Raw genomic sequence first — 14175 nt, 5'->3', positions numbered from 1 at the left:
GGCTCCGAAAGTTATAGCCCGGAAGCCCTCCTCCAATGCCGATGCTGCCGCATTGCGTGGTGGTGACCACGGGCTCCTGAAAGGTTAAGCCGTGGAGTTCGGGATGGGTGGCTCGGTAGCTCGACTGAGGGCTCGAATCCTGCCTCAGACACTTGCTAGCTGTGTGACCCTGGGCGCGTCACCTTAACTTCTCTCAGCCTCAGTTTCCTCGTCCTGTAAATAACGTTTTTGTGTCTCAGCTTCCTAATTTGTAAAATGGGAACGGTAGTAACATCACCCACCAGGGACCTGGCCGGTTAGCCTTTGCCCAGGACATTGCATCTCGACTCGGAGCGTTTTCCCCAGTCGCCCGTGCCCGGCACGCTCTGCCTCTTACTTCCCGAGCTTCCTTCGTCTCAGTTAAAGCCCCATTGGCCTGGGAGCTCCTCGGGAGCAGACTGCCGTCGTCGCTGTTTTAACTTTGGTATTCTTTGGGTTTAGCGCAGTGCAAGCGGTAGTTGACTGACTACCTTAGAGGGCTGGTGGAAAGATCAAGTAAGAACGACGTGTTAAAGCGCTTGGCAAAGCTTATAGCGCCCTGCAAACGCTAGCTCTTATCGAGCTGGGAAGCCTTCAGTGGAGTCCTGGGGACAGGACCTGTCTGCTTTCTAGCCTGGCTAGGGAGGCGTAGAGAGGCTCGTCGCTAGAAAAATGGCCTGTGGGTGGTGAATTCTCTAGCCACGGCAATCGAGGAAGAGAAAGGAAAAAATAAAAAGCAAAAAGCCGGCGAGATGCTTGGCCTAGGATAGCTCTGAGAGAGAAAAAAGCACGGTCTCTTTTCGGATTGCCTGAAGCAGAGTGGAACCAAGAGCCTAGCGGACCGAGTTCTCGGGAGGGCGCTTCTGCCCGACGGAACGTTTAGCTTTCCCCCGCGCTCTCTCCCTCCCCTCCCCCGCCGGGTTGCCGTGGAAACGGAGGAGGGAGCGCGGATGCAACCAGTACCCAGAGCGCGGCCTTTGCTTCTTCTCCACGGAGTGGGCTCGATTCAGTCGCCAAGATGGTGAGTGTTCCGGCGGCGAGCTCTGCCGGGCAGAGGAGCCTGGCCAGGACCTGGGGTGGACGGAGGGGGCGCGACACGTTCCCGGGACTCCCTAGCTTCTGGCTGAGCCGGCGGCTGGTTGGCGGGCTGTTTGGGGACCATCCCTCAAGGGAGGGGGAAGCGGTGTCAGAGACCCCAGTCCCACTCTCGTACCCCGACACGTACCCGTAGACTCTCAGTCCCTTCTGCCCTCCTCCAGCTCCCCTTCTCTGCCTTCCTCCTCCCCTTCCTCTTCCCCCCTCCTCAGCTTACTCACCCCTCCTTGCCTTCTTCCTCTGTCTCTTCACCGCCTCCTCTTCCTTTCTCCTAAATCTCCTTTTTCTCCCTCCCCTCTCCCTCCTCCTTTTCCTCCTCTCACCCCCTTTTCTCCCTCTTTACCTCCTCTTATCCTTCTTTCTTCCCCCTTGACCTCCTCTTCCTCCCTCTTTTCCTCCTCCTCTCCCCTACTCTCCTTCCTCCCCTCCGTAACTGCTCCAACTCCCTCTCCTCCCTGTCTTCACCTCTGCCTTCTCACTCTCTTCTTCCCCCATCTCCTCCTTCTTCCGCTTCTCCCTGCCTTGATCTCCTCCTCACCCCCTTTTCCTTCTCTCCCTCTCTTCTTCCTCCCCCTTTACTCTCCCCTCCCTCCTTGTTCTTCTGTCCTCCTCTTCTTTCTCTCCTCCTCTTCTTCTCTCCTTTATCTCCTCCTCCTTCCCCTCCTCTTCCTCCCCCCTCCTTCCTCTTCCTCCTCCTTTTATCTCCTTTTCCCCACCTCGATCTCCTCCTTCTCTCTCTCAGCTTCCTCCTCTTCCTCCCCCTCCCGCCTGTCCTCCTCCGTCTCCATCACCTAGGCTACCGCAAGCCCCGGAATCACCTCTGCCGGTAGCCAGATTAGCAGGGAGCCCGGAGGCTTGCGATGGGGAGCCTAGGAAAAGGAGGGTGAGGGAAACTGCGCTGAAGCAGCTGATCCCCGCCGCGAGGGCAACCTGGGCGTGTGGGAAGAGACCCCCGAGAAGCCGTTTAATTCAGTGCTCGAGCAGAAAGAAAGCAGCAGAAAACCGAGGCTTTTGCACCCGCTCTGCTCGCCAACATTGCGCCGTGGTTTTGCTTCTTCACTGGTGCATTGGGAAGAATGCAGCATCTGGAGCTGGAGGAAGTGGGTTTGACTCCATGCTGATTACCAGTGTGGCCTTGGGCAAATCATTTAACCTAGGTCTCATCATTTAACCTGGGTCTCATTTTTCTCATCTGTAAAATGAAGGAGTCGGACTAGATGTCTTCTAAATGTGATCCTTTGAAATGCTATGACAGCAAGAATTTTCCTAACATAAATATTTCTAGGTCGCAGAGAATATGCCTCCCCTCTTTTTTTTTTTTTATATTTGTCTTGATCCCAAGGAAGGAATTTCAACAGTTCCTTGGAATTCTTTTGTAACAGGATCTGTTGATACTATAATTGTTTGTTTCTGTTTGGATAAAGCCCAGTTCAGACCATAGTATTATTTTCCTTATCCTTTTCAGATGCTTTCAAGAGCCAAGCCTGCTGTAGGTGGAGACTTACAGCAAATTGACAAGCGGAAGAAGAAAGGAAGAAAGATTCCAAAACTAGAAGAGCTGCTATCACAAAGAGATTTCACTGGAGCCATTACCCTACTGGAGGTAACCTCTTAGCTCTTAACTTCCGTTGGGGCCTCAGTTTCTCAGATGTAAAATGAGGGAGTTGAACTAGATAATGTCTGAGGTCTCTTCCAGCTCTAGTTTTTTGATTCTAATACCAACGGATGAATGTACATTTTTTTTTACATAGATCTAAAACTCTGAATTGACCTTGTAAGTAACTATCAACTAACAAGCATTTATTAAGCTCCTACTATGTGACCTAAGGCGAGTTTATACCTTTTTTAGATTAAATACCTTTTTATACCTAGATTCTGTCTGATTTACCCCATGGTTGATGGAAAATGTAATTGGTTTCTGTGCTGCGGTGGTAAAGTATTATTTAATATACTAATCATTCACACAAATTAAATATCTTGTTCAACTCAAATCTTGGCCACTTAATAATTTATTCCTGTAATATGTTACAGCATTTTGTGCAAGCTTAAAGAATTCTGAGTTTTGATACATTTATTGTAATAAAAAATAACTAGCTTTTAGAAATGCTTCTGAGTAATTAATATGGGGCTCATACCAAGTTAAAACAGGATAGATGGAGGAAGGGACACTGATATAAAAGAATGCCTAGTCAAGGTTTTCTTGTGGCATGATGCCAAAATCATTTCTAAAGTACCACTCCAACCATGTTGTTCCTAGTCAGTCAACAATTTTATATGTATAGCTAAGTATACTGTTGCATTCTGCTGTTTGTTATCATACATTTACTTTTTCAGCTTTTGTCTCTTTAAGAGCGTTGATTATGTTTTATCCTCATTTTATAAGAGAACAGCTAACATTATGTATAATTACCCCCTAGTGATGATAATGATAATGTGGATTGTATTTCTCACAGGAGTAGGTTTTTCTAGGCAAGAAAATTATTCTCATTCAGTCAGCAGTAATGATGGATGTCACGTATATATTATTCATTCCTATTACTGTGAATATCTCAGTTGCTCCAAAGCAATAAGGTATCTTTACCTTCAAAGTGCAGTGACCTGGGGAGAAGGCAGCTCAAGGTTTTTAGGGCTGCTTGAAGATACCTTAATTAAATTCAATGACCCACTAAAAGAAGATTCTACATTGATGAGTCTTTATTTAGCCCCTAAGGGGTTCTTAATAGTTATTCTTGGATTGATGGGGTAGAGACCTTTCTTCCTCTATCACTAAATATTGCAAATCATGAGAGGTAATTTTCTAGGGAATTTTGTGTTAAGAGAAAGACTGATCTGTATTTGATTTTTTTTAAAGCGAGTTAGGAATTTGCCTAAATTTAGGGGGAAAGAACCTTTCGATAAAGTGTAAATGCCTGCTGAGTGGGTAAGCTATCCTGAAAGATGTAGGTTAGAAATTTTTTATTTTTGCCTTGTCTGGAATCAATATTGCTATTCCTGCTTTTTAGAATTCACTGAAACATAGTGGATTTTGCTCCATCTTTTATTTTGACTTTGTGAATCTGTTTTGAATGTGCTTCATATAAACTGACTATTGGATTTTGCTTTCTGATCCATTTTGCTACCCTTTTCTGTTTTTACACTCAAATTGTATATTTCTATCTATCTTATTCTTTTATACTTTTTTCCTCTCTGACACCCTTCTCTTTATAAAGAAAAAGGAGGTGTTCAGAAAGGTGTGCTTTAATGATCTATTTCTGATGCAGTAAACTTCCATTCCACTACTCCTCTCCCTTGCCCAGTCCTTGAAAAGGTTCTTACTTTTCTTTCTTTCCTAAATTTTAGACCACCCTAGGAAGGTGGAATTTGTGTCATTTATGACTAATACCTTCCTGAATCTGTAGTCCTTCTTAATTTCCCTCTCTACTCTCTCCTAGTACCTACCTGAATATCTGTTGAGTTTAATGTAGTTCTGTACCACGCTCTATGCATCAACTCTTCTTTGTTGGGCTCAGATGGAAGTGAGATTTGTATTTAGGCTGTTCTTCCCCCTCTTTCCTCTTTGTATAGTCTTCTACAGAAGCACCCTGCTTATGGAAGATAATAAGTTCCATCCTCTTTTTTCTTCCCTAATGCATTCTTTTTTCTTCCCTTTTTTTTTCTCTTAAGAGCATAAAAATACAACAAAATTGGTCCCAGACAGTTTTAAACTCCATTAATCACTATTGAAGACATTAGTGTTCTTTCATCACTATAAAGACTCTCCTGATTGTTCTCCCTCCCCCCACCAGTTATTTTCCGCTTTGCCAATTAAGTTATTCTTGGTATTAAGCCTTTATCTTTTGTCCTCTGTAAGATAATTTCCCAAGCTTTCCCTTCCTTTTGTAGCTACCAGGTCTTACATGATCCTGACTGTGGCTTTCTTTCATTCTGGATTCTTTCTGTATTTTTTATTTGACCTGGAAGCTCTGGATTTTGGCTATAACATTACCGGAAGTTTTCCTTTTGAGGTTTCCTTCAGGAAGTGACTAGTAGATTGGGTTTTCACTTAGCCCTCAAGTTCTAGTAGCCCTGGGAAGTTTTCATTTATGATTTTTTGAAATATGGTATTTAGACTTTTTATGAGTGAAGTTTTTCCATAATCTGGTGATTCTCAGATTGTCTTTCCTTGACTTGTTTCCCAGGTCCCTAGTTTTTAATATGGAGATTCTTTATATTTCTTATACTTTTCCAATCTTTTGATTTGGTTTTAATATTTTTTTATCTCAAATCCAGTTTTCAAAGAATTTGCTATTTGAGTAAGGTTTTGCCCTTCCTGTACTAAGATGTTTCTTTGCAGCTCTCATTTTCTTTCCCATTCTTTCTTCTATAGCTATTTCCTTTTTAATTCTTTTCTCTAGAACTCTGATTTCATTTACATGGTCTTTGCAAACTCTTCCACTCTTTTAGAAATTCCAGTAGTGTTTATGGAAAATCTATGATTGTCTTTGCTTATAGATAATGTAGTGTTACTCTGTTTCTGAATTGCATTTGAAGCTTCCCTGGCTCCATAATACGTTTTTCTTACTGGTATTTTCTTGTGTTTACTCATTTTTCAAACTTATCTTCCTGAATTGGGACTTGGTGTTGGGTTCAGGCTTTGTGTACTTCTGGTAGGAATGGTGGGCCTTCTTTGGTATCAATCTGTGTTACCTAGCACCTAGGGAATGAGTACAATGTGCTTCAAGAACCTCAGGAGCTTCTGACTAGCTTGCCATGGGAAGAGGTTTACGCAGGGTGGCTGTCAAGTCTGAGCAGTGTCCTGAAGGATGGTTTGATCAGAGTGCATACTGATCCTTGCTCTCCTTATCTGTGCCCAGCAGGCTTCTTGGCCCTGATTATGGGTCAGGAAAACATAGCTGAGAGCTCTAAGAATCTTCATCAAGACCCTAGTCTGTGTGCCCCACTCCCTGTTCCCAGGATACAGCTTCAGACTTTAGGCTTCTCTTGATTGCTCCTTGATTCAGAGCTGGAAGGCTTCTAAGATCTATGTTCCTGGGCGTTTTCTATCTGACCCTCTTCTGTAGTACATGCAGGCAGGCTTCTGGCTGTGTCTTTGTGTCTACCTGGGCTAGCAAAATGCCCTAGACTGCAGCTTTGTCCTTGGATTTCTTCATTTTTTTGTCATCCTAGCCTCTATTTTTTATGTACTTGCTGGAGTAGTTGTTTCAGAACTGGGCTGTTCTTCCACTCATTCCACCACCTTGAAGAGAGTCCTAGAAATTTTTTAATACATGAAAATGGCAAGGTGTGATGTTTTTATTAGAATGATAGAATAGTGGGGGAAGAGGAAATGGTAGGTTATACTTCTTATTGTTATGTAATGGAACAGTGAGAGATTAATGACCCAACCAAGAGCAAGTATTTATTGAGTGTCTACTTTGTGCCTAGCAAAGACTGTTTAAAATCTGAGTAATTGTCATATTCTTGCTAACTACCTTTTTAACCAAAAGACTTTCTTTCTGAAATAGTCAGGAGAAAAAATTATTTGTATCAAATAGCTTGGTATGAAGGAAAGGTTAAAGAAAAGCTGAGATTATCATGTTTCACATATTATGGTGTAAGAAGCATCTCAATGCAGTTAGGTTCAATATTTTTGTGAGGAGAGAAAAGGAAGGAATACATTCTGTATTTAAAAAAGAGAATTATAACATTAACATGATTTGGATCTGAAAAGGAATATATATATGTGTGTGTGTAACATATATAATATATAACATGCAATATATATATAGCCTTTAATTTTTTGAATTATTTAATATCTTCCCAGTTACATGTAAAATCATTTTTCAACATTTGTTTCTTAAAACTTTGAGTTCTGAATCTTTGTCTCCTTTTTTCCCTCTCTTCTCCCCCTCTTTGATAAGACGTGTAATTTGACATAGGTTATACATCTGTAGTCATGCAAAACAAGGAATGTATTTTTAAAGCAAATAATCCTCAAGGAACATAGAAGATTTTTTTGTAAAATAATGAATTTACACAAATCTGTGGAGTAATATTACTACTACTCTTTTATAGAACTTTGAGGTTTCCAGAATATTTTATAGACTTTCTCATTTGAAAATAAAAAACTCTAATTTTAAACTCTATATGGTTTCAAATTTCCTTCCAAATTTTGTTAATGTACATACATGTATTTGTACCAATGCATACATACTCTTTTGTGTTCTACTTTTTTCCATTTAACATTTCACGTACAAATTTTAATATGTTGACACGGTCCACACGTGGAATGAAATCTGTCTTGATGACTTCATCAGCTACCATGGAGCTTAGTTATCATGTCTATGCAGAGGATTCCCAGGTATTTATATCCAGCCCTGGTGTCTCTCTTGAGCTCTAGTCTCAGTTAACCAACTACCTTTTGGACCTTTTGAAGTGAATGTCATAGAAACATCCCATACTCATCATGGCCACAATGCAACACATTATCTTTCCCCTAAAACCTACCCCTCTTTGGAACTTCCTTATTTTGGTCAAGGGTACCAACATACTTCCAGTTCTTAATTTCAGAGTCATCCTTTGCTCCTCATTCACCTTCACACTACCTTGTAACCAATCAGCTGCAGTGTTGCTGATTTTACTTCCTTAACATCTCTTGCCATTTCTATTTCCTCTAGGGTCAAATACAAACCTCTCTTGCATTTATTTATAGCCTTCCACAACCTGAATCCAGCCCACCTTTCTAGACTCATGACACATTACTCCCCATTAAGCCCTCCAAGGCTCAGCCAAAATGGCCTTCTTGCTGTTCCTCACAATACAGCACCCATCACTCATCTCCATACCTCTGCACAGGATGTCCCCCGTACCTGGAATGAATTCCCTTCTGTGTCACCTTCTCCTCTTAGAAACTCTTGTTTTCTAAAAAGCTCAGTTTAATCATAGCCTCCTATGTAAGGCCTTTCCTCACTTCTTCCTACTGCTAGTGTCTTCCCTCCCAAAATTGCTTTTTATTTTATGAGTGTGTGTATACGTTGTTGTTCTTCCTTTGTTTTGTGAGAGGAGCAGTCACATCACGATGTTAGGGTCAGGGTAAAGTGTTCAGCTGTGGCTGAGCAGTCCAATATGAGTTGGGAAGGGCCAGGTACAAGCAGTACAAGAACATTTGGCATGAATGTGTCTCAGGATTTGCGCAGCTCGTGTTTTCTCTTGCTACTGAGATTCTGCTTTGCCCATGAAGTACAGCACCTGCTTGGATGAGGGCACACCATGCTGGGTAGTCCTGTGCCAGCACCTCCCATGTCTCACAACTGATTCTAAAATTCTTCAGAGAGACCTTGAGAATGTCCTAGTACTGCTCCTTCTGACCTCCATGTGAGCACTTGCCTTATGTACGTTCTCAGAATTGCTTCTCTTAAGTAGAGTTTGAATGATTAGTAGTTCAGCTTGAGAGAGGACCTCAGCGTCTAGTACCTTATCGTGCCAGGTGATGTTCAGAATCTGCACCAGACAACTCAAGTAGAAGCAGTTCGGTTTTCTGGCATGATGCTGATGGATTCTCCAGGTTTCATAGCTGTACAAGTGAAGTCAGCACAATGTCTTTGTAGACCTTCAGTCTGGTAGGCAGCCTAACATCTCTTCTCTCCCATACTGTCCTTTGAAGCCTCCCAAAGGCTGAATTAGCTCTGGCATTGCATGAGGCAGTCTCATCAATAATATGGACGTTCCTGGAAAGTATAGTGCCAAGGCGAATGAAGTTATCCACAGCATTCAAAATTTCTCCACTTACTGTGACCAATAGTCCCACATATGGATGGTACAAAACAAAATTTTTTGCCAAGATGATTTTATTCACCATTAGTGCATGGAGTGTGCACACCCTCATGGACAACATGAAATGCAGGAAACCTGAGTGATAAACAGCTCTTGTTGCAAGAACTCAGCAGGTATACATCCAAATAGCAGCCCTGAGTGAAGCGAGGCTAGCAAATGAAGGCTGGCTTACTGAAGTCGAAGCTGGATACACATTCTTCTGGAATGGTCACAGTGAAGGGGAGTGCTGTGAAGCTGGTGTAGGTTTGGCAATCAGATCTAATCTGGTCAGCAAGCCCGTGTGCCTCCCAAAAGGATTGAAAGACAGGCTCATGACAGTGCCATTGATACTTACAGGAAGGTTCCATGCCACCATGACAAACCTTGATGAGGTTAAAAAAAATTCTGTGAAGACCTGGAGACCCTCATCATCAACGTGCCAAAAGAGGACAAGTAGGCACAATTATCAGACATGGCAGTGAGTCCTTGGGAGGAAAGTAGTCGAAAACATGAACATATATAGAAATATAGACATAGGCATGTGTATATATATATAGACAATATACCAAAAGTCTTGGTGATGTTTTAAACTTTAATCGTTCTCATATGTCCATTATGTATTTCATACACACACACTTATACATATGTGTATATATACACGTATATCTATATGTGTGTGTATAGATATGTGTATATGCACACACGTTTTCTTTGATAGAGTATAAGCTCCTTAAAGGAAGCAACTGTTTGATTTTTGTAGTAGTGTCCCTAGGATCTGACATAGTTCCTGAGATATTAATAATGTGTTTAATGACTGTTTGTTGTTCAGTGGGTTTTTAAGATGTATGCATTATCTTGTTATGTTAATATACATGGATGCTCTGACCCTACTCTCTCTGGGCCTCAGGCTTTAGGGTGCCCTAAGGAGGCTGGGAGCATTCTTTTCTCTGATGACATTGGCTCAAGCCAACACCTAACTGATTGTTCCCCCTCCATTTTTAGGGGGCCTGTGACTATTGCTCCAGTTCCATTTGACCCCTTAACATCAGGCGGCTATTAGAAAGGGATATTTGTTTCAGACACAGCGAGAACAAATTACAAGCATTTTACCCCTCCCTGCCTCTACCCCCCTCTCCTGCCTCCCGGTACAGGGGTGGGGGGAATCCTCTCTCCTTCACCACCCCTTAGGCTCACCAACTCCCTTCCTACAAGGGTTGTTCATGTCCAGAGGCAGCTCCAAAACTGATGAATCCTTGTTCCTCGAGGCGACAGTCCTTTGATGACTATGAACCAGACTACAATCCCTTCATTGGTTACCGAGCTCCCCCAAGAGGACCGAGGCCAGGTGGAGGAGCCTGAAGCTGTCAGGCCTTTTTATGTGTCTCTGCAGCCAGTCAAAGAGCCTTCTCTTCATCTTGTGGTTAGTGACAGGAATTCCCTTACATGTCATCACAAACGCACTGGACACAAGTTCCCCAGGTTCTCTGTGTGAGGAGATGCCTTCCCAGATGCTCTGTACAGATGGCCGTCAACACTGTAATTTTGCTTAATGATTTCCCTCTAACTGGACATTTGGATTGTTTTTATCATTATTTCTTATATATTAGCGCTGCTACAAAACTCTTAGTCTAGTGTTTGTTGTTTTCCTTAATTCCCTGGGACATATTCCCCAAAGTGGAATTACTGGGTAAAACTGAGCTTATCGTGTGTATTGTTAGGTTGCTCTCCAGAATTGTCGAAGCAGTGAGTGATATCACCCACAACATATTCCTGTGCTAGTTTCACCCCTTGTTTTTGTGAGTTGAAGTCATGTCTTAGTACCTTAAAGTGCTATAGAAATGGAAGTTATTTTAAATTTCTTCTTTTCATTGCTAGTGTTGCAGTGATTAATGTTTGTATTTCCAGATACTAATAACAGTGCCATAATTTATAAAGCAACTTACAGTTTATGGAACTCTTCACTTATATGACTTCTTTCAAGCTTCGCGGTAATCCTGCAAGGTAGATTTTATTATGCAGATGAGGAAGCTGAAACTCAGAGGGATCGTACCATTTTCAAGTGGTAGAATTGTGACTGAAATTCAAGACTAATGTCAAGGCCAGTGTCCTTTTAATTGTATTATACTATTGCTCATGTAAACCGTCTCCCTTGATTGTTTGTTAGATAAATTCTGGATATTATGTATAGGGTCTTTAGATATTTAGATAGTAAACTTTTTGCTAGTTATATTTTGCTAGTATACTCAAACAAATCTGTCTTGTTTTTGAGTAATCCTCCATTCTTAAATAATCAAAGATTTGTCCTTCATAGATCAGATAATTATGTTATTTAGAGTTTAAAAATGATTTTAAAAAGCTTAGTTCTTTATTCATATGAAATTTATTATACTATATTTTGTAAGATATAAATCAAAGTTAATTCTTTCGTATAATCAACCTGGGCACTTTAAAAAATCAGTTACTGGAAATTTGGGATAAATAAATATTTGAAAAGGATTTTTAAAAATTACTCAAAACAAACAAATCCTTCATCCATTTGTTGCATTACTCAACCGCCTTTCCTATCAGATTCACAGTATTGAAATTTCTTGCCCAATCCAGATATGTTCTTTCCTTACTTCAGAGCTTAGCACATAGTAAATGCTTAATAAATTTGCTTGTTGATTGACTAGGTTAACTGTCAAGGGTCAGAAGCTATCATACAGAAAAAAGGGATTTTTCAGAAAATGAAAAAGAAGAGGAAAAAAGAAGCAGATGAAATGAAAATTGGAATTTCAATACTGTATCAATATGGATATTCTCTTAAGCAAGTCAAAAAAAGTATTGGAGGAGGAGCTTACAAAACGAACACTTACTTGAAGGATGATTTACTATGGGTTAGTGCACAGTTTCTAACTAATAGGACAATTTAATTTAGTTCATGCACATATTCAACTATATATTCAACTAAAGTGATGTGTATTACATAGAATTAGGGACTTAATAGCTAGAAGAGAAAAAGAATAGGTTGACATCTGCTAAAGCAGAGGTTCCCAAACTTATTTGGCCTACTCCTACTTTTAAAAAAAAAAGGTTACTTAGCACCCCCCTGGAAATTGCTTTCTTTAACCCTTTAACAGTTTTTTTAAAAATTGTGTCATTCCAAAAAAATTTTAATGACATCTTAAATTTAATAATTTATTTTAAATTTGTGGCTTTTTCCTACATTGAAATTTTCATGACACATTATTGCACCATATAGTATTGTATTGTAAACAAGTCACTACATGCACGTATTCCTGCTAACACTTGGTTGTTAAGACCTGTCAGTGCACTTGACTGCTGATTGGTTATAACTTGCATTTTGTGTGTTTATTTGGAAAATAATGTAATCAGTACAACTTTAACTCTATTACACAACAGATGAAATTTGTATAAGCACTTTTTAAAATTTTTCTTCTCTTCTTATGCTTCCACTGCGCCCGTATTCTTATTCAACACCCCCCAATTGCACCCAAGGCTACTACTGCCCCCTCCCCCCAATCATTCCAGTGCCCCCTAGGGGGCAGTATTACCCACTTTGGGAACCTCTGAAAGTCATCACAACCAGTCACTTAGTGTGGCTACTCCAGATTTTATTGCTTTTCATTTCTGTTGAGAATAACAAAAAAGAAATTTTTTTAAAAAAAGAAAAAATAGAAGGTCTACAGGGATAGTTGTGATTGAAATGAAAAATTAGCTATTTGGGAATTAGATTTGCACCACTCAGAAAAACGACTGTGCCTACAGTTGCCTACAACTAAAGCCCCAGATGCAAGATGAGTGCCTCTGATGTTTTCATTGTCTCCACTTCAGTTGTAAATATTCTCACTTTTCTAGTCATAATATGAATAATACTTTGATAATTAGATGGTTATATGGTCATACTGATGAGACACTCCATCTAATGAATGTTAGAGACTGAAACCCTGTCTAATGCTTTTTCATCCTGTATGGATCTTGTCCATATCCTTACATAAATTGTTGATCTTCCATCCATTGGGCTAGGGACCTTCCTGTGGAATAATAAACAGATCTTGAATTTTAGCCTTGTGTTGTGAGTAGAATGTTACACCTGAAGTAAGGAGACCTGAGTTTGAATCATGCCCTGCATACTTTGCTGGCTTCAGTGACCTAGGTAAGTCACAACCTCCTTGAGCTTCAGTTCTCATCTGTAAAATGGAAATAAAATTAACACTTACCTCACAATGAGATAATGTATTTAAAGTGCTTTGCAAACCTTAAAACACTATATACATGTGAGGTATTAATTTTAGCATTATTACAGATGAGAAAACTGAGAAAAAAAGATTATGACTTGCTCAGTGTCACATAGCTTCAAAGGAAAAAAATCAGATAGAGAGTCAGAGTAAAATGGGCATAATGAGAGGTAAGAAGGAGATATGTTGAATACATAATTCTGTACCTTATTTTTTATTAAGGAAGATAATAGGGAAATTTTTATTCCCCAAGTATTTCTGAAGCAGGTAGATTGGAGATTATGTTATTAAGTGTCAGCACACAAAGAAATTTTAGACATAATCAACGAACCCCAATATAGCAAAATTACAATAATCAAGTGGCAAACAACAGTCCCAAGGTGCTTCTGTGAAGTGTCAGAACAGCTGATCTAACTGTCATTAGAAATGATCATTGAGCTGGAGGATTTTGTATGGTTATTGAAATTTCCACCTAGATGAAGATTTCCATAGAGGAACTGTTTGGTTACCATATGCCTGCTATATAATAGGTGCTTAATAAATGCTTATTAAATTAAATTGAAATGAATTGAAGGAAGATTTGGCTTCTTCAACAAAACCTAGGTCAAATGCAATGGGCAGTTTTGGTACCAGCCAAAAAAGCATATATCCTTTATTCTTTTTGTTTGTTTGTTTGTTTTGTTTTCCTTTATTCTTTTGCTTCAGGGTGGAATAGAATAGGGAATTTAAAGGGATTAAAAAATTGAACACTTATACTACTTCAGCTTTGAATGAAGGAGGCAAGAGGAGCATCATTTCTGACTCTTGCTAAGGAGGTAGAAGAGGAGCATATTTAGATCCCATCAGCAGCAGATTACAGATTACCTTACTCTCTTTCATAAGAATAAATCTTCTCCCTTATCCTCCCCAAGGCTTTCCCTTCCCTCTCTCCTTTCCAAAGAGTCCAAGCCTTCCCTCCCACCACCCCACCCCCTCCTGCCCCAAGTCAGGTGAGGGAAAGAAATCCTCACAGTACTTACTGCCTTCTCTTCAG

General features: G+C 40.4%; 1 protein-coding gene across 2 annotated transcripts in view; it reads left to right on the top strand.

Moving 5' to 3' along the window:
• Nucleotides 1-2152: 2152 nt before the first annotated feature.
• The window catches only part of TTC26 (tetratricopeptide repeat domain 26), a 65183-nt gene continuing 53160 nt past the window's right edge, over nucleotides 2153-14175 (top strand). For both annotated transcript variants that reach the window (XM_036760105.1, XM_036760106.1), the window contains exons 1-2: nucleotides 2153-2213; nucleotides 2579-2716. In XM_036760105.1, the coding sequence (XP_036616000.1) occupies nucleotides 2190-2213; nucleotides 2579-2716 (162 nt within the window). In that variant the 5' untranslated portion in view covers nucleotides 2153-2189. The remainder of the gene's footprint in view (nucleotides 2214-2578; nucleotides 2717-14175) is intronic.

Source organism: Trichosurus vulpecula, chromosome 5 (assembly GCF_011100635.1).
Source record: "Trichosurus vulpecula isolate mTriVul1 chromosome 5, mTriVul1.pri, whole genome shotgun sequence".
Classification (NCBI taxonomy): Eukaryota; Metazoa; Chordata; class Mammalia; order Diprotodontia; family Phalangeridae; genus Trichosurus; species Trichosurus vulpecula.
Note: the sequence above shows the minus strand (reverse complement) of the source record. Positions and strands in the feature narration are given on the sequence as shown.